Here is a 22,158-nt window from a genome sequence, read left to right on the forward strand (position 1 = left end):
ATTCCATTTGATGTAGTTACCTCCCGAGATGCATACGCAAAACTGGATTTGGTGGCACATACCACTGCAACTCGCATGATGGTGATGTAACGCCTTCCGCCACGGACACACTTCTTCCCAATCATATTCATCTTTTGCTCATAATCCCAACTTTGACCTTTTATATACGAGAACCCAACATGGTTTGCAAACTCCAACCCCCCCCCAAATTGCCTCGAATCTCTATTCGCTATGGAAGAAACGATTAGCTGATTGCCGGTGTTATGGGAATAGATTACTAAGATTTCATTATTATGTTGTATACAATGCTCGTTTAATGGAAAGTCGAAGAATAGGATGTGGTAGTGTGGGTGCTTATCATCTAAGTAGTAGATATGAAAAAGGAACAGGTATTGCAAGTTGAATAAGGTATAATTGAATCACTTGGAGTCGACGAATATCATTTTGTCGTTGTATCCTTGGTTGCTGTCGTCATACACATCTTCACTCCATGAATGCAAAATAGTTGATGTGTGTCTTGACTCGAACATTCCAGTACATACCATCCATTGCTGTAGAACGCCTCTCGTCAATGTCATCCAATCAACCATCATCCTCAACAGTATCCATGTGACATGATCCATCCTTCCTGTTGACAACGTACCAAGTACTTGAAGCAACATCCAAGATTTCTCATTGCTCCACTTGAGTGCATCCATCCATCCATAGCCATTGCAAGTCCAATATTGCTGCTGATATGCATCCTTTTCCATCCGGCTGTTGATCAATCCACTGCTTGGGGACATTGTATCGCAGCTCAACCACGTGAAGGTGCTTGTAACGAGGTGTACTTGATAGCCGATATGGCATCATCCATTGGAATCCGTATGCATTAAAGCAAGTTGATACACGTAAAAAAGACTGTTCCCATGTGATGACTATTTGCTGTTCACGTAAAAAAGGCTGCAAGTAACTTGAGACAATGGAGTAAAGACCTCGCTAATAGCAACTGCTGCGATTGGTCGTGTAGAGGAGAGTGGATGAGCGTGTGTTGCAGTAGAGTGACAAGGCCGTGAATGCTGTTTGATACAATGGGCTAAAGACCTTGCTAAAAGCAATTGCTGGAATGAATGCTGTTACAATTGGTCGTGGCAGGGAAGCGTACAAGAGCGTGTGTTGTGTCAAGAGACTCGAGTGTTGTAGTGGGCTGTACACACCATGCACTTGCCATTCAGTCAAAGACAATCGGATCAAGACATTCGTAGCATTTGACAAGATGGGCTGGAGCAGGACAATCGTGCGCAGGTGGTAGTTGTATACTTGAATGGGGCAACAGTTGAGATTGCGAAGAAGAGGCAAGGGGCTGAGAGTGGAAGAAGTGGAAATTAAATAGGGCGGACACCTCTTGTATAAATGCATGAACACTGTACATCACACCTTGATATTGAGATTGCCCCTCTCGAACCTGAAACTTTCACACAAGATGCTATTGGACATGCTGATCAATATTGCTCGCATAAAGCCTCGACACATCATTATGAAAATTTGGAGAAACAAGTACCCTTATGTTTTTCCTATACTCGCTTTGAGCGTCATGCTACACGAAAAGTGGTCTTTGTTCATTGTCCAGTAGCAGCCGCTGATAGAGCAAAAGGTGCAGAGGTGTGTGTGTGTAACACAGCCGAAAGACGATCAATGTTATTGGTAGAAGAGTGCATGATGGATCCTTCCCCTTAGTAGGGTCCGCCTATGATAGCCCAGTATGGAATAGTTCTCAATGTTAAGCATGGTATGGCTAATAAATGGTCCAGTATACTAGAAAAGAGGATGCTTAGGATTAGCTTGAGTAAGGAAAGGGTGATGGATCGCTATGCATTCTAAAACTACACATCAAATGCAAGAGAAAACAAGTCCGAAAGGCTTGCAATTACCCACCTTCTCCATTTGCACCAAGCCACTGAGAAATAGGCTCACTCACCTTATCCAGCCATGGTCTTGTTTGCGAGTAAAATATTAAAAAGTCTAGTTCTGATGACTTGCAGCCTATGAGCTTGATTTTTCCCTCCTCTATATGCGAAGGGTGCATACGTAAAAGGATTGTTTCACCTCGGGTTTCTAAAAGGGCAATTGCACTTAATTGAGTGCGGGATCCATCATCAGCGGAAATTGATGGGGCTGTGCAAATGTACAACTTGTAGCATTAGTAAATACATACACGAACGCCAATCTCTTTGATGATCGTACAACTCCCAACAAATGTCGACCACTATAACTTCTCTTGGAAACGATTGCGAATAGCCCAATTGCCGATAAGGGTACACAAAGTCCTAGATTTACATGTCATCGGACCGAAATAGGGACAAAGGAGCTAAACGTTTTGAAAAGGTATCTTACCATGTGTCCGTCAATGCGGATTACAATGACGAAAACATGTTAATATAACATGCGCGCGCATCATACACACAATGGCCACACATACACACCATTCATCTCCTTTTTTTTACTCTCCTCATCTTTGGGAAAACGTGGCGTTTGCCTGGAAGGATTACCCCCCGCTTTTGGGCAAATAAATTGACGGGTCTGGGGCACAAGTGCAACAATAATCGGAGCAAGGGGTATAAGGCACAGGACACAGCATTCAGAATCCATGGAAAAACATCGTCGGCTAGGCGTTGTTTACAGTGGTCAATATATCTTGTGTCACCTAATTGACCAGGAGGGCGACACGCAATTGTCAGAATTCGCAATTATATAAAAGACGCTTGATCCCCAATTGCATTGGCTTCTTTCAACATAAATTTTTTCATCTTCCCTCTCTCTTTATCAACGCTGGTCGTTCTTTTTTGAATTATTCAAACAACCCCCCATCACTTTCATTTCTATCTACAATTGACAACAATTAACAACAATGCTTCGAATTGCACTTTTCCTCGCTCTCATCTTGGCTGTTTTGTCCGTTACCGCTGCACCCGTCTCCCTCGAAAAGAGACGTAAGAACTATCATGGAACTGCAACTTGGGTAAATTGAGAATTGCATGTAGCATAGAGGCATCTATATACTTACACCTCAATGGATGTATAGTTTGTTCCCGAAACTGAAGGCGGTGTCTATGGTGCATGTGGTCCAAAGGAGAACAGCAATTCAATGATCGTTGCTTTGAACCACAAGCAATACGGTAACATGAACAAGAAGAGCAAGTGGTGCGGACGCAGAATAAGAGTGAAAGGTCCCAAGGGCTCCGCTACTGTCAAGGTAAGGCAAAATACAAGCAAACCTCGCCTTTTTGCGCTAACGCTTATAACACATTGCTCAATTAGATCAATGACGCATGCCCTGGTTGCAAGAATGGCGATCTCGATCTTACTCCTAAAGTGTTCAAGAAAGTGGTTGGCGACATGAACAAGGGTGTTGGCAAGATCACGTGGTATGAGGTATAAAGAATATACCAACCTGGTCAACATCTCCCTTGGTTTAACCATTGACGCATCCTTTGAGACCCCATATATACTTTGCACAGTGATCCCTCACTCGCTCTCTCTTATCTTTCTCCCCCTTCGCCCCCATCACACTCATTTGTATCAATATCAATCATTTTTTCCACACCACATTCTTGTACACTATACTTTTGTCTTTCACATGTACCACCACCAGACAAAATATTTACGAACAAGATTGCATCAACACGTCAATGCACGTGGTGATGTCCATTTTCAATATTCATGTGCAGTCATGTGCCGATATTATGTATGTATAGTTTTCAGGTGCACCTATAATTGTATCATCAGCAGCAAAGATGAAAGGGGGGATCATCGATGATCCATCACACCTACATATCTGAGGAAGTGGTGGATGCTGTTACGTTACAACAATGAAATCACACGTGAATCAACAGGTTTTGTTTCATCAACTCCTTCTTGTTCTATACCGGGTGTTTGCAAGGAATGGGGCTATGGATGGTCCAAGCCAAGTTATCACTCAGCCCGTTCACCCGTAAATGTATTGGTCTGTTGTACGGGTCTAGCCGCTTATCCACAGGTGCCTGGTAAATGCATCCAGCACAGCGTGAGAGCTATAAAAAGTATACGTGTGTAGTAAAAGGGGTGAGGCAATATTCTTTGGAAGCTTTCCATGGTGTTTGTTGGCTGTGACAGCAGCAGCAATAGGAGTATGGACACAATGAAATTATCAGATCATCATTGTATTGGCAGGTGGCGTGGTATTGATCACTCCCAAGAGCAATGTTAGGATGATACTATAATTACCATGATGAAACATGGTGCAGTTTTCTTTCTACTCCTTCCATTCGATGCTTATGGACCCATCTTGCATGATGCTTCAAGGAGAGGAGATGCTTTCATTATGACTATTGCTTTCATTATTGTATTGAACCTTGTTTACAAAGATCGGTATTTGGGGGTTATTGTGAAAGAAGATGGGTGGTTGCTGCTGTCCTAGATGTAATTGCTTTGCTCTAAATGCCGATACAAGAGTGAATCAGTGATGCTGGGCAATGGTGTCGTGGCCTAGGACGAAGGTATTCAACGCAAGAGCTGCCACCATCGTCATGGCCGAAAAGAATTGGATGAATCATTCATGATCGAAAAGGGAAAAAATCGACGTACAAGTTGGGATGTCAATAACTGCCATGGCTCAAGACCTCCGCAAGAAGATAGAATCTCATAGCTATTGCTCAAATACCTTAGCATTGACACGATTGGACTTTTTTACAGACACCAAGTTTGGGTATAATGTTTGCCAAATGGTTATCCTGTTACCTACTTTTAAAAAGCCACCGCTACTTCCATTTAACATAGTGATTGTGAAGAGCTACATGGTGTCTACACATTATTAATGTCCTATACGATCCTACACTTACCTTGCTTTTGATCTCTGTAATCGGCCTGTTATGCAATCCATGTGCCGATCCTAAACAAAACGTGATCACTGACCAAAAAGTACTTTTGAGGGGTGTCATAGGCGCAGCTCTGATCGGCCATTTCGAATCAAGAATCACAGGAAGCTTCCCTTTTATAAAAACATGCTTGGCGCTCATAGTAGCCATCTGCAGCTATGTACATGTTAATACCACCACCATGGTCATTCGCTTGATTGCTCTCATTCCCTCCAAAAGAAGAACGTTTATTATAGCTTCCTCATTAATCACAATATGAAGGAGGTATGTATGCAAAATAGTAAGTAGGAACGTACCAACGTATGAGCCTCTTTACCAGGTACAGCCAACAGCAACAATGACGGTCGAGCCACTTCGTCATCAATCATTGTGGCTATGTTGCACAAAGCTAACCACATGAGGTTGTTTTTTCCTTCCAGCTTGGGGTGTTGATGCAAAGAAAGTGGGTTGGCTTAATCCTAATGACTACATAAGCAAGGCCAATGTTCCTCGTCCCATACAGAGTGCTTGTTATTGTTATAGCCGTTGGCCACAGGAACAAAGACGATCAATACACTTTCTCGGGAACAATGATATTTTCCGATTGAATGATGCACATGGTATGCTGAGCTGTCTTCAATTCTTGGCAATGTTTGTCGCTAATAGAGTATCAAGCGGGCAGTGTAAGAGAATGTTCCATCTATTGGTACGTGTAAAAAGATCGTAAACGGCACAAACAAGAGAATGAGAATATTGTTAAATAGTCAACGTTTATTTCTCTTCGTTAACATATAAACAAGAAGGACATGTAAACAAGAAGAATACAAGAGTTGTTGTTGATTACTATCGGAGGAGATTAGGCATCATTGTGAGCTCATCGCCTGCTGGCAAAACGGCTGTTCTTTCCTCCTTCCATTGCACGTTCTCCGCCAACTCTATTTTCACCCTTCTTTACAAAGTACCCTTTGAAAATGACCACCATCGCCGCTCGTGTCAACGATCGAGCATCACAGTATCAGAAACTATCCAAAGAGCTTGCACGAGAACACGAATACAACCTTGAGCTGGAAGGATGCACCGCCGAACGAGATCGTCTCACTGAACAAATTCGTTCCAAGCAAGTCGAATTAGGCGCCCTCATTGAAAACTCGCAAGTAGACAACTGCCTCTTTTTACAAGTGGATACACCCAATTAAACTTTGATGATCATAGGAAGAAGGAATTTGATGATGTGCGCAAGTTGCGTCACCTGTCGTTAAGGTCTGCAGCAGCTACGTTGACAGGCAAGAAACGTGAAAAGACAGCCATTGGACAAGCCAAGTACCAGCAAGCTTTTGACACTGAACAGCAATGCAAACGTAAGATTGAGGAACTTCAAGCTGAATTGGGTATCGTGACAGACAAGGTATTGTGTGGTTTACTTCCCTCCTCTTCCCCCCTTTTTTTCATGCAATGCGCATTGACGTATGGTTTTCCTTCCCCGCACATGCTCACATTGCATTAATAGCAAACTAGCCTGGAACGGCAAATGGATCACATACGACAGACAAGAGAAGAGTTGAACCGCTTGTTGGATGAGGTACGTGAAATAGAGGGGGAACATGGGTGTTCAAGTGACCCTCACACGTGTGAATTTGTTTTTAGATCTTTGATGTCAGTGATCCCTCTTATCCTTTGGAACCTCAATTGAAAAGCGAGCTCGATAACTACATTCAACAATCGGATACGGTGAGTATCTCTTATTGTGAATCTTTTATGAGGTATTCATACCAAATTGTATAGGCTGCACGAGATGCCGGTAGATTTAAGGATGCTGAATACAACTTGGATCAGGCCAAGCGTGAAATGAACAAGACGATCCGCGCCTTGGATAGTGCCATCAACTATGTCCCCTTTGATTTATTTGGTGTGAGTATGATGGATGAACATCAAGCTGCATGTCTGGAACGTAAGTTGGAGTTATGAATGCTGTAAAGAGATGGGCCGCTAATGGATCTTTAGTATCAAAAAGACACGCCTGGGAAGCTCAACGGCGAATGAACATTGTACGACAAGTGCTACCTGAGGTTCCACATCCAGAGACACTCGACACTGTAACGAACAACATGGTGCTCAACAATCTACAAATCAACATGAGCTATGTGGATGTTGCATGGAAAGGTAATTGAGAATCCAAAGGATGGCTATCTTCAACACGTGCTTATTTTATACACAGCCAAGGCACAACACACATTCGCTTTGATTGCTACATGTCGACACAACGCTGACAAGTCTCTTCAATGGATACGGCATTACAAGCAATATGCGGAAGGAGCACAAGGACGTCTTCAAGTGGCGATTGAATCCACAAGGAATGCATTGCATAATGAACGTCGACGCATTGTGGATGGTATCTTGTCTGGTCAACCAGTGGATGGGTTTGGTGGCACCTCTTCTTCCGACTATCCTGATCAACCTCCACCCATGTATGAAGCACCACCACCAGATACAAATAATGCAGCTGCTGCACCACCAACTATTCCCCAAGACGCTATGCTATCACCACCGTCGCCTAGCAACAGTACTTTATCCAATAATACACCGCCATCCTCATCTCGCCCATTATCACATCCGCCACCACAAGTATCACCTGCACAACCTCCACCACCACCGTTAGCTAATGGAGATCATATACCACCAGCAACCCCACCCAAATATAAATCACAAAACACGCATAATCCTTTCAGACAATAAATTCCCTCCCCCCACCCACCAATAGAATGATGAATCTTGATTATACAAGCAAACGTGGATATTTTTAGATTTTATTATTGCATTGCTTTGTTGATGTGGTGTTGTGTGGGTGTGTGTGTGAGAGAGAGTCATTGTTGTTTGTGAAAACCTTACTTGGCGACTACAAGAGAGATGATGATTGATTGATTAGTCATATGCCGACGCGTAGCGCATGGTTGAAATTTCCACGCGATTCGATTTGATACTTTACCACCAATGACACCGCAAGCCCAGCGGTCACCAGCATTGCCAGTGGTCAAGGAAAGTTCATGACCACCAAGACCAAGATCATCTTCACCAGCGTGAACGACGATGGTACGGCTATAATAACATGGTTGCGTAAGAATGTCGTGTATGTTATATGTTATGCCAGTTGAAAACATACCCAATAACAGAGTGGGGACCAATCAACTTGACTTGGCTATCAGTGATCTTCAAGGTAGCCTTGCCATTAGCATCGGCAACAACGTTGCCCAAGTCACCAACATGACGCTCTTCAGCTTCGGGGGCACCGTGCTTCTTGCCGAAGGGGTTGAAGTGAGCACCAGCGGAAGTACAGCCTATGATAATTGTGATGATACATATGAGTAAACAGATCCTAAACATCAAGGTTAAAGTGCCGCACCCCCCGAGGTGGGGATATTCGGCTAGCACATACCGTTGGTGTTGTCACCAAACTCGTGGACGTGGAAACCGTGCTTGCCCTCAGTCAAACCAGAGACGGTGGCCTCAACGGTGGTGGGAGCATTCTCAGATTCTTGAGTGAAAGTGATAGTGCCAGTGACAGGAGAATCGCCACGAATAACTGCAACAGCCTTAACCATGATGTATGAAAGATAAAAGTAAAGTGAAAAAAGAAGCAAGAGAAAAGGTGCGTCAGCCGCGTCAGTTTTTTATGCTTTGAATTCCCCATCTCTCTTTTACTTCGGCCCCGAACATATCCGGCGAGACGTCATCGGTTTCACAAAATTCCATCACTCTGCTCATTAATGGCATAAGGTGTTGTGTATGCATTTGTTATCACTTTCTTTACAGCTCACACCAATTACTAACTGGCACACACGAAAAATATTTACAATTTGGACATATCTAAAAGCATCAACCATGATTAGCTCAAGCCCTTTTTTTACCCACTCGCCTTCCTTCCTTCCTTACCGTGGTTGGATCTGATACCGAGTAAAACACGTATAAGCATGATGCAAACACAGCCACTGCTATGCTTGCTGCAATAGCCCGTATACACCATTCGATGCATGAACTTGTTTTACGTTGTGGAACGAGCGCACACCCCATAATGATCCCCATGGCAAGCCCACCTACAATAGCATGACCCATGTATTAGTATACGCCGTATGTCACAATACACGCACGCGTTTTTTGTATTACCAAGATGACAAAAGTTGTCAATGTAAGGGAAGATGCCAAAAACGAAGGCTATTGGTATGGATAATAGCACACATAAAAGTCGTCGTTTTTGCACCGTGTCGGGATGAAACGCCATATCCACCAGCATGAACCCTGCTAATCCTACCAATGATCCCGTACACCCTGTCGACACTATGATGGATCATATCAGCGATCATCTTTTTCATGATTTGGCTTCTTGTTTATGCAAACATGGTGTTACCTGCAGTTGCTGGGCTGACGAGAGCACTAAGCACAAACCCAAACGTGCCTGGCACGAGGTACAAAATGGCAAACCGCACGACGCCCAGAGATCTTTCCAACCCTGCACCGATCCAAAAATGAATCACGAGGGCAAGCACGATATGAATGAGACCTGCATGAATGAATAATGCACTAAAAAAACGGAAGCCTTCTTGGGTGTTTTGGCATAATTCGACACATGATGGATCGGTGCATGAAGGTACTGAACGCATACAAGGGGTATATCTTGCTCCAGTGATAATGAAGACCTAAAATTAAATCATTGTCATAACAACGACGCACACACACACGCCACAATAGCATATCGTCAATAATAAACAAAAGAGAAATCGACCCCATTGTCCCCTCCATTGTTTCAGTTTTTGCCTTTTCCCCCTTTTCCCACTACTTACGGTGGATGATGGGCCGATGAGTGGATTGAACGGAGCTGTTTGAATCATGCTACGTGCAAGATCTAGGCTTTTGGCATATTCAAAGATCATGATGATGATCATTGTGGCAGCTGATGCCCACGTAAACCATGGCCTGAGAGTAGGTCCAAACATCAATTCACGTAAACGCTTTGATGGTGCATCTTCGCTTTCTTGAAGTCGCATAAAGCCGTCATGTCGTCGTGGTTCACGTACGCTGTGAAGCTCCACAAATCGTGGGTCATCCGATTGGATCAACGTTGGCGTGGATGATAAGACGGATGCTGTATCGGACATGTGTTGTACCATGTTGGCGATAATAGAGTGTGCTGTGGTGGTGGTGAATGAAAAAAGGATAAAGGGCCAGGCACCACAAAAGATGCGACAAGCGAAATAAGAGCGAGAGAAAAAGAGAGAAAGCCAAAACCAGAATATCTATAATCAGAAATACTGTAATGGGTGGATGTGGTTTATTGTTTATGTAGATGTACACTTGCATAATGTTTTACTCCTCTAGTCTTTGTGGCACAGTGGCAATGTTAATTTGGCTGCTTGTATGATCCTTGTTGCTTTTGCCATGGAGATGACTTGACAAGGTGTCAATGACTTGTTGCGGTGGTGGCCATGCGTTCATGAGACAAAGGAGAAATCTCATCACATAGTCCATTAGGAGCATGATGTTAAAGTACCACTCCCACGTATTTACAATAAAGAACCATAAGTAGATTGTACCATAGAGCGTTGACCATGACGTTTCAAGAGTAAGGAACCATATCTAATATCGAAAAAGCCAAAATGAGCACGTATAAATCATTGTACTAGGTCAGCAATTGAAAGCTTACACCATAGGCCGAAGCTCGGATCGAACGAATCAATGGCAAAAACGCGAATAAATAAGCACATGCTGAAGATACGATTGCAAGACATACACCAGTAATGAACACAGGGCGATATGGATATTGATCTGTGGGGTGAGCGCCAAGTATGCCTAGCTGCACAACGATGCATATGCAAGATCCGATCAAGAAAGCGATGCCGGTGTATGCTAATCCATGGAACCAGCCAGGGCGAGTTTGTAAACGTAAACCAATATCCATGACGAGGTAAATGCGTATAGTCATCATAAGTGCGGTGGATATGAGGTATGTCAATGAGTTCCATCGATCATCAATGATATCCTCAAAGGCAAGCGTGTTGACGATAGCGCAAGGTAAAGAGAGCAAGGCATAGATGACAAGGAAGGTACGCAGCTTTTTGGGGTTACGAATAGCCTGTATTGTCACTAGGCATGTCGCAACAAAGCATAGGGCGTTTGTAACAATGAAAGCCGGTGTCGCAGTTCTCATCCATATACAAAGAGAGATGAGAGAAAGAGAAAGAGACAAGATAACAGTTTCCCTCGTTGGATGATGAGCCAGGAATGTGGCTGCCATTTTTGCTTGCATGCTCTTTTTGTTACCATCACTTTTGTCATCCCCCAATGTTTCTTGTGTCACATCCAGCTTTCGAGTGATGGCGGTCCTTGCGTATAAATACATACACAGATATACATCCCCAGCTCAAAACAATGAGAAGCCCGACACATGGCAATAGCGAAGATGACTTGTTCCACCACGTTGGGGCAACACAATATGCCATACACATCTAGAGCGATCCTCCCATATTGCAATGTACTACAAGTAGATGCTGATTGATGCGTGTTGTAGTGATGGAAAGAGCACAAAGATGAGGATCCATCCCCTTACGCTAACCTTCCTCGTCTCAATAGTCGGGACTTGTTACTGCAGATTCGATTCAGGGGGGTATTCCATGGCAATAGCAGCTTCCTTTCTTGATGAGAATCGGGCATGACAGCCGCATTACACATCACTATTGTCCCACAATTGGTGTCCACAAGGTCATCATCCCACTGCTAGCTTTTCCCATTTGACTGCTTCTGGAGAAGAAAAATGGTATCATCCACTTCGGCTCCTTGACGTTGTAAAAATAAACATCGACATGGATCAGCAAAAAGAAAGAGAAAAGAGGTAGAAATCACATGCATTTGTCATCCACAAGGAGATTGATCGCTTTGTACCGAGCATCTTGGCCTTCTCGACCTTTCATCAGTTTAGCTTTAACTTGCCATGCAATGGTTGTACAACAGCAGCTATTATCTTTTCTAAGCCTTGTGTACCAATCCTGCTCTTCTGCAAGACCAAAATTAGTATGATGCATTTGATGTCCCATTACAAATTGTTAAAACGAAGCTGCTCAGCTTCATTCTAGAATGCTGCAATACGCTTTCATGGAAAGGTAGGCTATCAGCTAGCCTTTGCCGAGCAAGTCAATAAAGATGATAAGAACGTATCCACAGCAAGTCAATGAAGCACAAGATTTTGTACATGTAACACCGTACCTCCTTTCTTTCAAATGGAAAATGAGCCAAAGCTGTGGGTGTAGATATCGCATTATGCTCACAGAAAGAGTAGCTCGATGCAAGAACCACTTAGCAACCACCGCCTGGATACCCGCTTTGTCTTAGATCGCACAGACCATCGAAGGTAACATGCCTTCGCCGACGTTTCGGCTTTTTCTTTTCGCACTTTCAAGTCTCATTCTCGTCGCTCGTTTTCTTTTCTTCTTTCATTCACGTACAAGAAAAAAATGTTTGTGTGAACACCGCCATCACCATACGCTACATTTTCAAACAGCTACAACAATGTCAGGCCATAATCCAATGCTCTTGTTGGTCTTTGAATATCATACGTCTAGGATTGTGTCTATTGTAATGTCATAATGGATGCATTCCTGGATGACTACTGATTCCATCGTCGGCTCTTTGTTATGGACCTAGGAATATAAAATCGGCGAATGGTTGAGAATCTCATTCCGAAGTTATCTCTCTTTTATGCTATTAGACATGAAAGTTTCATCACAGCCTTTCAATCATTGACGAAGCAAGATACGAGATCTTAACAGCAGAAATTGATACCATTGTCACTTTTCGATACACACACCACGCATATGGACATCATTCATACGTACGCCAAGTGACCCAATACCATCCTTTGTCTTTAAAATGTGCCATGCTCAGCCATTGACAATGTCAGTTGTGTGAGAAAAAAAATCCATTGTTATCGTATTATATGGATGCAAGCACGTTTTTAATAAAGGTCGGTCGGGAAATGCTGGAGACAAAAAAGCTTATGGTTCCTTTTCATCTTGGTACCTGGCGTAACACGAGCTAATTCAGCAACATCTTCTTCCTCATTTACACACGTACGATATCCCTCTCCTTCTCTACCACCATCGTTAGAGTACAACACGCACATACCCATTTCCTCTATAACCGCGTGTAGTCGCATTATTAACATCCACCTATTTCTCTCCTTGACAATTGTCTCCTATCAGCTCCTTTCTCGCCCAACGTTAAAGTGAATACCCAACGCACCACCAGCACTCGTCCCTTGCCCCTCTTTACTCATCACCGACATTACTGCCCATTGACAAACACACACCATGGGGCTCATGACCAAGCTCAAGACGCAGATTGACCTGTGGAAATTAGAAAAGTATACCAAGCGTCGTCATGTCGCCACTCCCGACTTTGAACAGAAAGGTAATATGAGCTCTCTACTGCTATTGTGTCACAAGAAATGATCGAGATTGGATGATGTGGGGGTGTGGTGGTCATCACAAGGAATGAGCAACAGGTATTAACAAGTTATTATCATCATCATCATGTAGACCGAGACTTTTACAGGCATTATTACCAAGATGGGGTGTACCTGCATCAGCATCAACGATCAGCAGGTGGTGGTGAAGTGCGCTCACCCCCATCATCACCCACCAGCAATACCAAGGGTCTTCATCGGAAATCTACTATGCTTGGTCGCAAGAGTGAACACATTGTTCGATGTTCAGAGACGTACAACTACTCCTAATTGACATTCATATCTCCTCGAATATATATACACACTCACATACATCCACCTACTACGCCACGTTAAAACTTCGCCCATCATCCCCAACCCCTAGTTTGCCGCCCGCCCGATTGTACAGAAGCGAATAGACTAGCTGCTATTGGTAAACTGTCATTCATTTGTGTTCCTGTTCCTGTTCCATTTTCCTCTTCAAGCATGTGCCAAATGTCAAAATGGGTGGCGTCATCTCCTAATGAATGGTAGTGATCGTGATTGAGTTATCCACTTCTCTTACTACAGTTGGAAGCTATTATGGCAAGGGCTATGGTGTGTGTGTGTGTGGGGGCAAAGATCTAAGCGTGTGCACAGTGCTTATTGTTGAAGGTGCCAATGACTTTGAACTTTTGCTTTTGAATCGAACAACGTCTTTTTTTTCAATGGGGATTTGAGTACAGCAAGCGAATTATGATAGCTGATGGATGCTATTGCTTGATGGTGTTGGATTTAGCCATCTTGCTTAACTTGGGACCTGATTTATGCTTGGACAATCAACCACGCCAAGGCTTTTAACGCTCATCATTCTAGTCCCACTCTGATTGTTGACACCTTCAAAGCCATGGGTAAGTATCATGGTGGATGGCCTTCTTTGTGAGCAATCCACGTACTCATATTTGCGATGATTGTTATCCTACTTTCATTGTCCTTGTTGTCGTCATTGTGGTAGTTGACCCTTTTATTAAGGTAAATCCTAATCACTTTGCTGAATGAAGCACATGTTAACATCCCTTTTGATCTACCTCCCGAGTTGCATCTGCATGGTGCCAGATTCTAGTACAACAGCCTGCATGGTGATTGAAACATCTACTACGTTTGTCATATGATCATCATATGAAAACGAAGCCAAGCAGTGCACCGAGCTCCCATACATAAGCATGGATCTGTTTTTGAGAAGCGTTGCCTGGATGCAGTAACCCGCGTGTGTCATTCAATTCATCCCAACAAACTCGCTTCCACGACGTTCCATGCCTTTGCACCACCTTCATCAGCATCCACCACACTCTACGCATCAAATGAATATAGATATGGAAGCAGTACCGTTTATAATAAAAGCAATCCTCTTGTTTATTGTAGTATGTGAAATGTGTGCCAGCAGCAGCAATGCTTACTGGTTGGGAAATGCTGGGAGAGAGGTGGAGCAGCAATTATCAGTTGAAAATGTAGGAGCGGCATAGTAGTTGTTGACCAACGCTACTCTTCCTCATGTCTGATTTCGCTTCCAATCCTGATGTCGACGCTCTATTCGAAGACGATCCTGGACCGATTGACACCATTGATGACGACGACGACGACGATTTAAAAATTGACGACGCTGAAACCAAAGTCTGGCTCGTTAAAGTAATACACCCAACCCATTCCTACCCAACTACCACCACCACGTCTTCTCATTCACACGCACACACACCAACACCATGCGTTCGTTAGGTACCCAAGTTCCTTGCGCAAAAGTGGAAAGAGGTTGATCAAGACGACGTTAACCTTGGCAGCGTACGAATCTATGAACAGTAAGTCCATTGCACTGCCTTTGGTCTTTGGGTGTATTTGTCTTACCTAGAATCCTTCTTTATTTGCAGACCACCCCCAGGACGATCGAGTAGGGTAACTATCATATCATAGCAAGATAGAATGATGATGAATGTATTGCTAAGATGGCATTATAGATTTCTTTGATCTTACCTGAAGGCGAAGCAACGAATATCCCAAAAGAGTACTTGATTCATATCCCACCAGCAGAAGCAACGAACAAGTTTGTATTTACAGAAGGAGAGAATGGAAGTAAGTAGAATAATGAGCGTGTGAGAGAGAGACACAATACATTTATGCTGTGTTGCATAGGTAAAACAATAAGCGGCACCGTACATCACGAGTGCACGGCAACCCCAACACATGTGGATTCCTACCGAGGCATCATGCGAAAGAGAGTCATGGAAGCAGAAACACCACAAAGGAGTGTGCAAGAGATCGGCAAGAGCAATCAACCCATGTTCGTTCCTGGTGCAGGAAGTGCGTTGGCCAACACTGGTTTCTCTGATTTCACTGTATGTGTTTTCTTGTTATCGAGAGGATGTGTGTATGGAGATCTCATACGTTCTTGGTAGCCATCGAAGCGACAAAAGACAGACAACAAGGAGAAAGCAACACGTATGCCACGCAACGAGCTTATGGACGTTTTGTTTGTTGCATTTGATCGTTATCCTTATTGGTCATTCAAGGGTTTATTGGAGCACATACGACAACCATCACAATACCTCAAGGAAGTATTGAATGACATTTGCATCTTGAACAAGCGTGGACCTTATGCTGGCAACTATCAGCTTAAACCTGAGTATGTACAACGATCTTCGCAAGCTGAACAATCGAGTGGAGCAGCAAAGGATTCAGGAAGCCCATCATCTGGTGATGAAGATGAAGACGAGGAAGAGGCTATGGAAACCATTCATGTGTAGTGTCTCTCTAGTGTAGCGTATCAGTAACTTGTCAATAAAAAAAAGGTCTCATTGCCAAGAGAAGCTTGATTCGGGATATTGGATCCGAGATACTTGTTTTGGAGGCACACATTGGGTTATGCTGGAAGCGCGCTTTCTTTTCTTTGATACAGGTCCCTCTTTCCTTCCTCAACACCACCAACACCAATGACTATATATTACTCTTTGACCTTCGCTCTCTTGGTTCTCGAGGTATGTTACTATCGTTTGTCCTTATTCACTAGACCGTCTCACAAGAACGCTTCTAGATGGTGACCTTCTCCATCTTGGTGGTAATGTACAAGCAATCTATCCAACTTTGAACGTGTATATTGAAATGACTACCAGCTACCACTCCCATTGCGATGGCGTCACGCCATGATCAAGGCATTCACTAACTCTCCTGTTGTAAGTAGTTGTCCTGTTATTCTTTCCTGGGAAAGAGTGCTTATCTTCCATGTTGAATAGATCGCCAAGGCTCTTCATACCCTTAAGATTATCTTTGCGTAAGTAGTTCTCGGGATCATGCGAGGGTGAGTGGTTTATTGACATTGGATGACTATTAGATTTATCTTTTTGCTCTTTATTGGTATGGTCATGATGATATGGGGGATATTCAGGTATTCAGTGCGCGTATGCTAAGACAAGGTGTCACTAGATACATTCAACCGATTGCAACGCATTGCCGAGGAAGTCGAAGAGGAAGCCGGCCATCATCATGATTACAGCATCGAAGCCAGCATTCGCGCCAAGCAGTTTTACGCACAACGCAACTTGTATCTTCTCGGTTTTACCATGTTCCTTTCTCTGTAAGTGCTTGCTTGCATAGTTTGTTTGTGATAGCGTGATGTTTTGCATGCTTCTATTTCTTCCTCAGCTAATTGAATGACATGTGATTGTTAGTATCCTTGAGCGTACCACAGCCCTCTTGATCGATATGCTTCAACGTGATGAGCAATTGCAGCACATGAAGAAGGAGGTAAATACATCTTTGATTATGAGGAAGGCAAGTGATTAATAATGTACCATCCTGATAGAGTGCCACCGCTGTTAAGGATCAAGAACGTCTCGTAGAAATTGATGCATCATACCAAAAGCAGATCCAAGAACTCAAAGATCAAATTGCTGAATTGAAAAAGCAAGGTCCTGATTTTGAAGCACTCAAGAAGAAGGCCGAGCAACAGGCAACTGAATACGATAGTCTACTTAAAGATCGTGACGCTTTCAAGCAAAAGTAACAACAACATCATCATCATGTGCAAATAAAAAAAAGTTGCTATTGACATGTCATGAGGTGTAATACCAACAACGTTGGAAATGAAAAGAGTTCTATATACAACAAAGGTTTTTGGATGGGATGATCTAATCCTTCTTCTTGTGCTCACCAAAGACGTCGTTGGAAGGACCAAACATCAAAACAGGATCACTACGAAGACTATAAGTATAAAGGTACCAGACGACTTTGGGGATAAAACTTACCAAGTGCGCACAGGGCTGGTGCGACCAATCTTTGTAATCTCCTCAACATCCTCAGGATCCATCTTGAAGTATTCAATGTTGGCCTTGATGCGTTCGGGAGTAACCGACTTGGGAATGACTACAATGCACACATCAGTGGGCTGCACCTTTATGCATAAAGACAACGCAAAGCTTACCGCAATAACCACGAGCAACACCCCAATTGATCAACACTTGCACAGGTGTCTTGCCATACTTTTCGGCAGCTTTGAGGACCTATTGTAATGAACATGAGATTAGAGTTTTGTAAATAAACATGTGTTTATGATACATACAGCGGGTTCTTCAAGAGTCTTGGAGTGGCCAGTGGAAGCAAACCACGAGAAGCCGGGGTTACCGAGAGGGGAGTATGCAGTCAATGCAATGTTGTGCTCGTTAGCCCACTTGAGCATTTCTTCTTGGGGCAAGCTGGGATGGATTTCAATCTATGAGGTTGCATTGAATTAGCTGTCAAGGCCTTTAAAAAGTCCACATGTTTATGTTTACTTACTTGATTCATGCAAGGAGGGATTTCAGCCTTTTCGAGCAACTCCTCAAGCATGGGGATGGTGCAGTTGGAAACACCAATGTTACGCACAAGACCATCCTTGACGAGCTTTTCCATTTCACGCCATGTGTCGATAAGAGGAATATCGAGGACCTTGAGATCACCATTCTCATCCTTTACTTGAAGCTTATCATGCTCATAACCATGGAATTCCCAAGCCATGGGCCAATGCAACATGTACATATCAATGTATTCGAATTGGAGATCCTTGAGCGAACGTTCAAAGGCAGGACGCACATGCTCGGGCTTACGGAAAGTACCCCACAACTTGGTAGTGACGAAAACTTCTTCACGAGGGACATTGCTCTCACGAATAGCTTTGCCAAGCGATTCTTCGGTTTGGTCTATCAAGGGTGGTTCAGTTGGTTACGCTCATATCGCATTGAAATGAAAGTTACGTACAAAGATAAGCAGTGTCAAAATGGCGGTAGCCACAATCAAGAGCAACCTTGACAGCCTTGTAAACCAAGTCGGGAGCATCAGCACCACCAAAGGTGCCGTAACCGATCTGGGGGATCTCGTTACCGTTGTTCAACTAGCAAACAATAAACAAGGTGTTATTTGTTGATTGGCAGCACTAATAAGCAAATCGAATAGCAAGAATACCTTTTTCTTGGGGATATCTGCAGCCATAGTGATGTGTGTGATGGATAGTCGGAAAGAAACTGCCACAGAATTTTCTACTTGCGTTGCTTTTAAATGCACCGCGTGCTGGGATAAAGCGCTATCATGGTCGCATGACGTAAAAGATGCTCCAAACCCTTTCAAACCCATGACTTGGAGTATCCAAAATGGAAAAACAAAATGACAGCCAACCATTCATCCTCCCTCGACATTCTTTACTATGCTATCTTTTCACTTGATTTCCTATCTGCAATGCTACTAGCTTTAGACATCATGCATTTGGGAAGGCTGAATGCTCACTTTTTGATTTTGAGCAGAGACGACGTGTCGTAATTACATGCACCCAGATCTAGCCATACGATAAGGCTGATCTTTGAGCTGTATCTCAGCCGACTTATCGCGTAACATCTCTCTCCAATCTTGACAAAACGCGCTTCTGGCCCAAATTGGAGTCAAGCCGACCGAAAAAAGTTTGTGCAACATGCTTGACATCATCCGCTGACAGATGAGTCTTAATTCGATATCGGAGTGAAAACCTACTCGAGTCCTGCAACTCGTTGCTTTGGGACGCGGGGGACGCCGTTATAGGAGTACGTGCTTTCTCAAGGTAGATCATTAGATTTTACCCTTATCAAAAGAGTCAATCATCGCAATGGCAACAAAGGCAATGGAAGTACGATAACAATGAAACACGAACAATCATCACAAAAATTAGTACTTGTACCACCCGCAAAAAAGATTACTACTGCTCCTCACATCAACGTGGGCTTCGAAGGTGCCAGCTGAAGGGCGACAATGGCCTCTGTATTCCTGTTACCCCACAACCCTTTATTCGATCTGTCCTTTAAATCGCGCATTGGATAATTGTTTCCGTTATCAATAGTCAACATCGCTGGGTAGTTTAATCGATCCATACGTCATTGATTCTATGATAGCCTACTACACTAGCTTGACTTGTTGCCTAGGATACGAGTTGTTGAGCTATTGTTGTAGCCATTTACCATGCAACCATAGCACAATACATACCTTGTCCTTAATGCTGCTAATTGCCTTTGTCTCGAGGTAGAGCAAAAATAGCAATGATAATGATCCTTGTGTATGCGACAGCTTCCATGCGGGTTGTTGTGGTGGATGATAACCTGTCGACTTTGCGTTGTTGATATTCCAATGTCCAGAGTGAATGCTGCTTGATCTTCTTGTTGCCCTGTGCCACCAGCATGTCGTTGCATCATCATGCGGTCGTTTGTGCTACAAAGACGCCACTTTTTTGATCGTTGGAGCAGCTGTGATGATGGCCCACCCGCAACTCTAGACATTGGAAGGAAGGTTCAATCGCTTTCATATTCATCCTCAGAGTCGTCGTATGTGAGTTGCTCAAAATTGACCTAGTTGTTATCATTGAATCAATAAATCGTGATCGCCATGGCAACAGCCTTTTCCTTGTTACCTTGTAACGCAATAATCCTCCAATACCACCAAATCCTTTGACAAATTGTGAGCCTTCTTGGGAGCGATTGGTGATAAAATCCAACGTAGCGCCATAATCTTTGTATGTCTCAGTGAACCATTCAAGCAACGGCATTGAATCCACCAATTCGGCTTCGTTGTTGGTTGAAAGCACATTTTCTTCCTGGTCACGATCCACATGCACCACTTCTTCAAGCTCATGCTCAGGGCGACGAATCACGTATCGCATCATATCAAGGTTTTCCCATACAATGAGCCGATCCACAGCACCCATTTCAAGAGCTGCCAGGGTATCGTTCAATCCGTAGCAGAATTTTCCCGAGTCTTGTGATATCTCGTCAAAATAGGTTTGAATCAATCGTTTCTCTTGGACAAACTTGACATTGGATAATGACTCAGCAGCGAGTGCGATGGCCTGATTGAATCCATTTTCACCGCCATAGGACACATCCACTACGCGGATCACCTTGGAAGAGAGACGTGCATCAAAGAGATCCGATTGGGCAAGCTCGTTTTTAAAATCGGCCGATCCTGCCAACACCAAACCTGCAACATTGGGTCTGTCTTGGGTGACAAAGAAATCAGTTGCCAACTCGGCCACCTTGCGTATGTAATTGTGTCGCTTTTCTTCACGAAGACGTGCAAAACGTACAGCTGATTGACCACCACGACCATGCTTCTTGGGTAGATCCACCGAGAATTTGTGCACCACTTGACGTGTGTTGCCAGATAAAGTGCCAAAGAGAGTGCCGTTGCCATCCATCACAATGAATCCAAACTTGGCATCCGAATCAAGCAATTCTTGTAGCGCCTCGGTGTGGAATTTGTTGTCACACAAATACAATGACTTGTTCAAAGGCTTATGCGGCTCAAAGTCGATGTTGACCTTTTTCTCCTTTCCTTCATCGGTGACAATGGTACCACAGTATAACACCAATCCGTTATTGGGAACTATGTTTGGGACAATGGGTGTTATCAATATGGACTTTGTTGATTGCTTGTTTTTCCTACCTCGATTGTAAAGTTTCAAACGGTGTTGGGTAGATGTAATGGCACTCAATACAGAGAGACGATTGACACGGGATTTGATATTGGAAGCAGTGCCATATTCATCCGTCAACATCCTTGTCATACGTGAGAGTTGGTAATTCGGCGCTATCATGCAAGTGTCAGCGCACATTTACAGCCTTCTTCAATCATGTCGAATGCTTACGAATGATGAGAGATATCATTGAGGTGCCATTCCTATATACCTACATCAGCATACAAACAGCGTCAAACAACGTTGCTACTACTACTCACCCTCTAGCGGCTTCCAGCCCCTTGATGAGACGCTTGACCTTCCAGATTTCAATATTCTCTTCAGCTAATGTCGTTGAATCCTTGGTCATGTTGGAGTCGATGGGTCAACAAAAGGCAAGCAAACCTTTTTATGCTGTTCTCTTGTTTTTTAGGATGACGTTGCGACTATTATGGTACGGGCTCCTGACCTGTGATCTCAGCATGACTCACGCTCCATATGGTATAGTGGACATGAATGTGTCTGCAGCATTAGTGCGTTGAGTGGCAAGAGAAAAAGGAGACTGGAGAGGGATAAGAGGAGCTCGATATTGGTTGTCATGTCAAATATAGTGGCATTAATCACACGCATTAGGCAAATGCTCGTTGTCCACCATGTTCCCTATGCGACCTTCACAAAGAGACATCACTTTGTAGCGTACTCAATCCATCCATCCATGCATAATAAAGAACATTACACCAACGAAAGATCCTGGGCATAAGCTATAGAAAGCAATACGCTCCTCCATTATGGATTCACAATCATACCCACAATGAGCATCATCATATAAACAT

At 43.6% G+C, this 22,158-nt stretch overlaps 10 protein-coding genes across 10 annotated transcripts; 5 read left to right on the plus strand and 5 right to left on the minus strand.

Moving 5' to 3' along the window:
* Positions 1 to 2,887: 2,887 nt before the first annotated feature.
* On the plus strand, positions 2,888 to 3,417 carry O0I10_000496 (uncharacterized protein; the record flags this gene model as incomplete). Its single annotated transcript, XM_058480606.1, has 3 exons — positions 2,888 to 2,998; positions 3,062 to 3,232; positions 3,298 to 3,417. The coding sequence occupies 3 exons, from the start codon at positions 2,888 to 2,890 to the stop codon at positions 3,415 to 3,417; spliced, it is 402 nt and encodes a 133-aa protein (XP_058348170.1).
* Positions 3,418 to 5,842: 2,425 nt separating this feature from the next.
* On the plus strand, positions 5,843 to 7,604 carry O0I10_000497 (uncharacterized protein; the record flags this gene model as incomplete). The annotated part of the gene is made up of 7 exons (XM_058480607.1): positions 5,843 to 6,025; positions 6,088 to 6,276; positions 6,379 to 6,450; positions 6,516 to 6,599; positions 6,654 to 6,819; positions 6,873 to 7,031; positions 7,087 to 7,604. The coding sequence occupies 7 exons, from the start codon at positions 5,843 to 5,845 to the stop codon at positions 7,602 to 7,604; spliced, it is 1,371 nt and encodes a 456-aa protein (XP_058348171.1).
* A 149-nt stretch (positions 7,605 to 7,753) lies between these two features.
* Positions 7,754 to 8,467, minus strand: O0I10_000498 (uncharacterized protein; the record flags this gene model as incomplete). The annotated part of the gene is made up of 3 exons (XM_058480608.1): positions 7,754 to 7,964; positions 8,029 to 8,203; positions 8,302 to 8,467. The coding sequence occupies 3 exons, from the start codon at positions 8,465 to 8,467 to the stop codon at positions 7,754 to 7,756; spliced, it is 552 nt and encodes a 183-aa protein (XP_058348172.1).
* A 205-nt stretch (positions 8,468 to 8,672) lies between these two features.
* O0I10_000499 (uncharacterized protein) lies at positions 8,673 to 10,018 on the minus strand (the record flags this gene model as incomplete). Its single annotated transcript, XM_058480609.1, has 5 exons — positions 8,673 to 8,732; positions 8,799 to 8,959; positions 9,030 to 9,200; positions 9,271 to 9,559; positions 9,704 to 10,018. 5 exons carry the CDS (start codon positions 10,016 to 10,018, stop codon positions 8,673 to 8,675), a joined length of 996 nt encoding a protein of 331 aa, XP_058348173.1.
* A 208-nt stretch (positions 10,019 to 10,226) lies between these two features.
* O0I10_000500 (uncharacterized protein) lies at positions 10,227 to 11,067 on the minus strand (the record flags this gene model as incomplete). Its single annotated transcript, XM_058480610.1, has 2 exons — positions 10,227 to 10,496; positions 10,564 to 11,067. The coding sequence occupies 2 exons, from the start codon at positions 11,065 to 11,067 to the stop codon at positions 10,227 to 10,229; spliced, it is 774 nt and encodes a 257-aa protein (XP_058348174.1).
* Positions 11,068 to 13,222: 2,155 nt separating this feature from the next.
* O0I10_000501 (uncharacterized protein) lies at positions 13,223 to 13,647 on the plus strand (the record flags this gene model as incomplete). The annotated part of the gene is made up of 2 exons (XM_058480611.1): positions 13,223 to 13,322; positions 13,451 to 13,647. 2 exons carry the CDS (start codon positions 13,223 to 13,225, stop codon positions 13,645 to 13,647), a joined length of 297 nt encoding a protein of 98 aa, XP_058348175.1.
* Positions 13,648 to 14,886: 1,239 nt separating this feature from the next.
* Positions 14,887 to 16,130, plus strand: O0I10_000502 (uncharacterized protein; the record flags this gene model as incomplete). The annotated part of the gene is made up of 6 exons (XM_058480612.1): positions 14,887 to 15,021; positions 15,109 to 15,188; positions 15,258 to 15,282; positions 15,345 to 15,459; positions 15,520 to 15,722; positions 15,783 to 16,130. The coding sequence occupies 6 exons, from the start codon at positions 14,887 to 14,889 to the stop codon at positions 16,128 to 16,130; spliced, it is 906 nt and encodes a 301-aa protein (XP_058348176.1).
* A 186-nt stretch (positions 16,131 to 16,316) lies between these two features.
* On the plus strand, positions 16,317 to 17,386 carry O0I10_000503 (uncharacterized protein; the record flags this gene model as incomplete). Its single annotated transcript, XM_058480613.1, has 8 exons — positions 16,317 to 16,361; positions 16,418 to 16,441; positions 16,497 to 16,556; positions 16,617 to 16,654; positions 16,715 to 16,737; positions 16,807 to 16,957; positions 17,052 to 17,127; positions 17,186 to 17,386. The coding sequence occupies 8 exons, from the start codon at positions 16,317 to 16,319 to the stop codon at positions 17,384 to 17,386; spliced, it is 618 nt and encodes a 205-aa protein (XP_058348177.1).
* A 124-nt stretch (positions 17,387 to 17,510) lies between these two features.
* O0I10_000504 (uncharacterized protein) lies at positions 17,511 to 18,846 on the minus strand (the record flags this gene model as incomplete). The annotated part of the gene is made up of 7 exons (XM_058480614.1): positions 17,511 to 17,574; positions 17,628 to 17,745; positions 17,804 to 17,882; positions 17,942 to 18,091; positions 18,157 to 18,557; positions 18,616 to 18,748; positions 18,820 to 18,846. The coding sequence occupies 7 exons, from the start codon at positions 18,844 to 18,846 to the stop codon at positions 17,511 to 17,513; spliced, it is 972 nt and encodes a 323-aa protein (XP_058348178.1).
* Positions 18,847 to 20,165: 1,319 nt separating this feature from the next.
* Positions 20,166 to 21,695, minus strand: O0I10_000505 (peptide chain release factor 1; the record flags this gene model as incomplete). Its single annotated transcript, XM_058480615.1, has 5 exons — positions 20,166 to 20,222; positions 20,285 to 21,255; positions 21,316 to 21,459; positions 21,518 to 21,549; positions 21,607 to 21,695. The coding sequence occupies 5 exons, from the start codon at positions 21,693 to 21,695 to the stop codon at positions 20,166 to 20,168; spliced, it is 1,293 nt and encodes a 430-aa protein (XP_058348179.1).
* Between the last annotated feature and the right edge of the window lie 463 nt (positions 21,696 to 22,158).

The sequence above is a fragment of the Lichtheimia ornata genome (assembly GCF_029851405.1).
Source record: "Lichtheimia ornata isolate CBS 291.66 chromosome Unknown scaffold00002, whole genome shotgun sequence".
Classification (NCBI taxonomy): Eukaryota; Fungi; Mucoromycota; class Mucoromycetes; order Mucorales; family Lichtheimiaceae; genus Lichtheimia; species Lichtheimia ornata.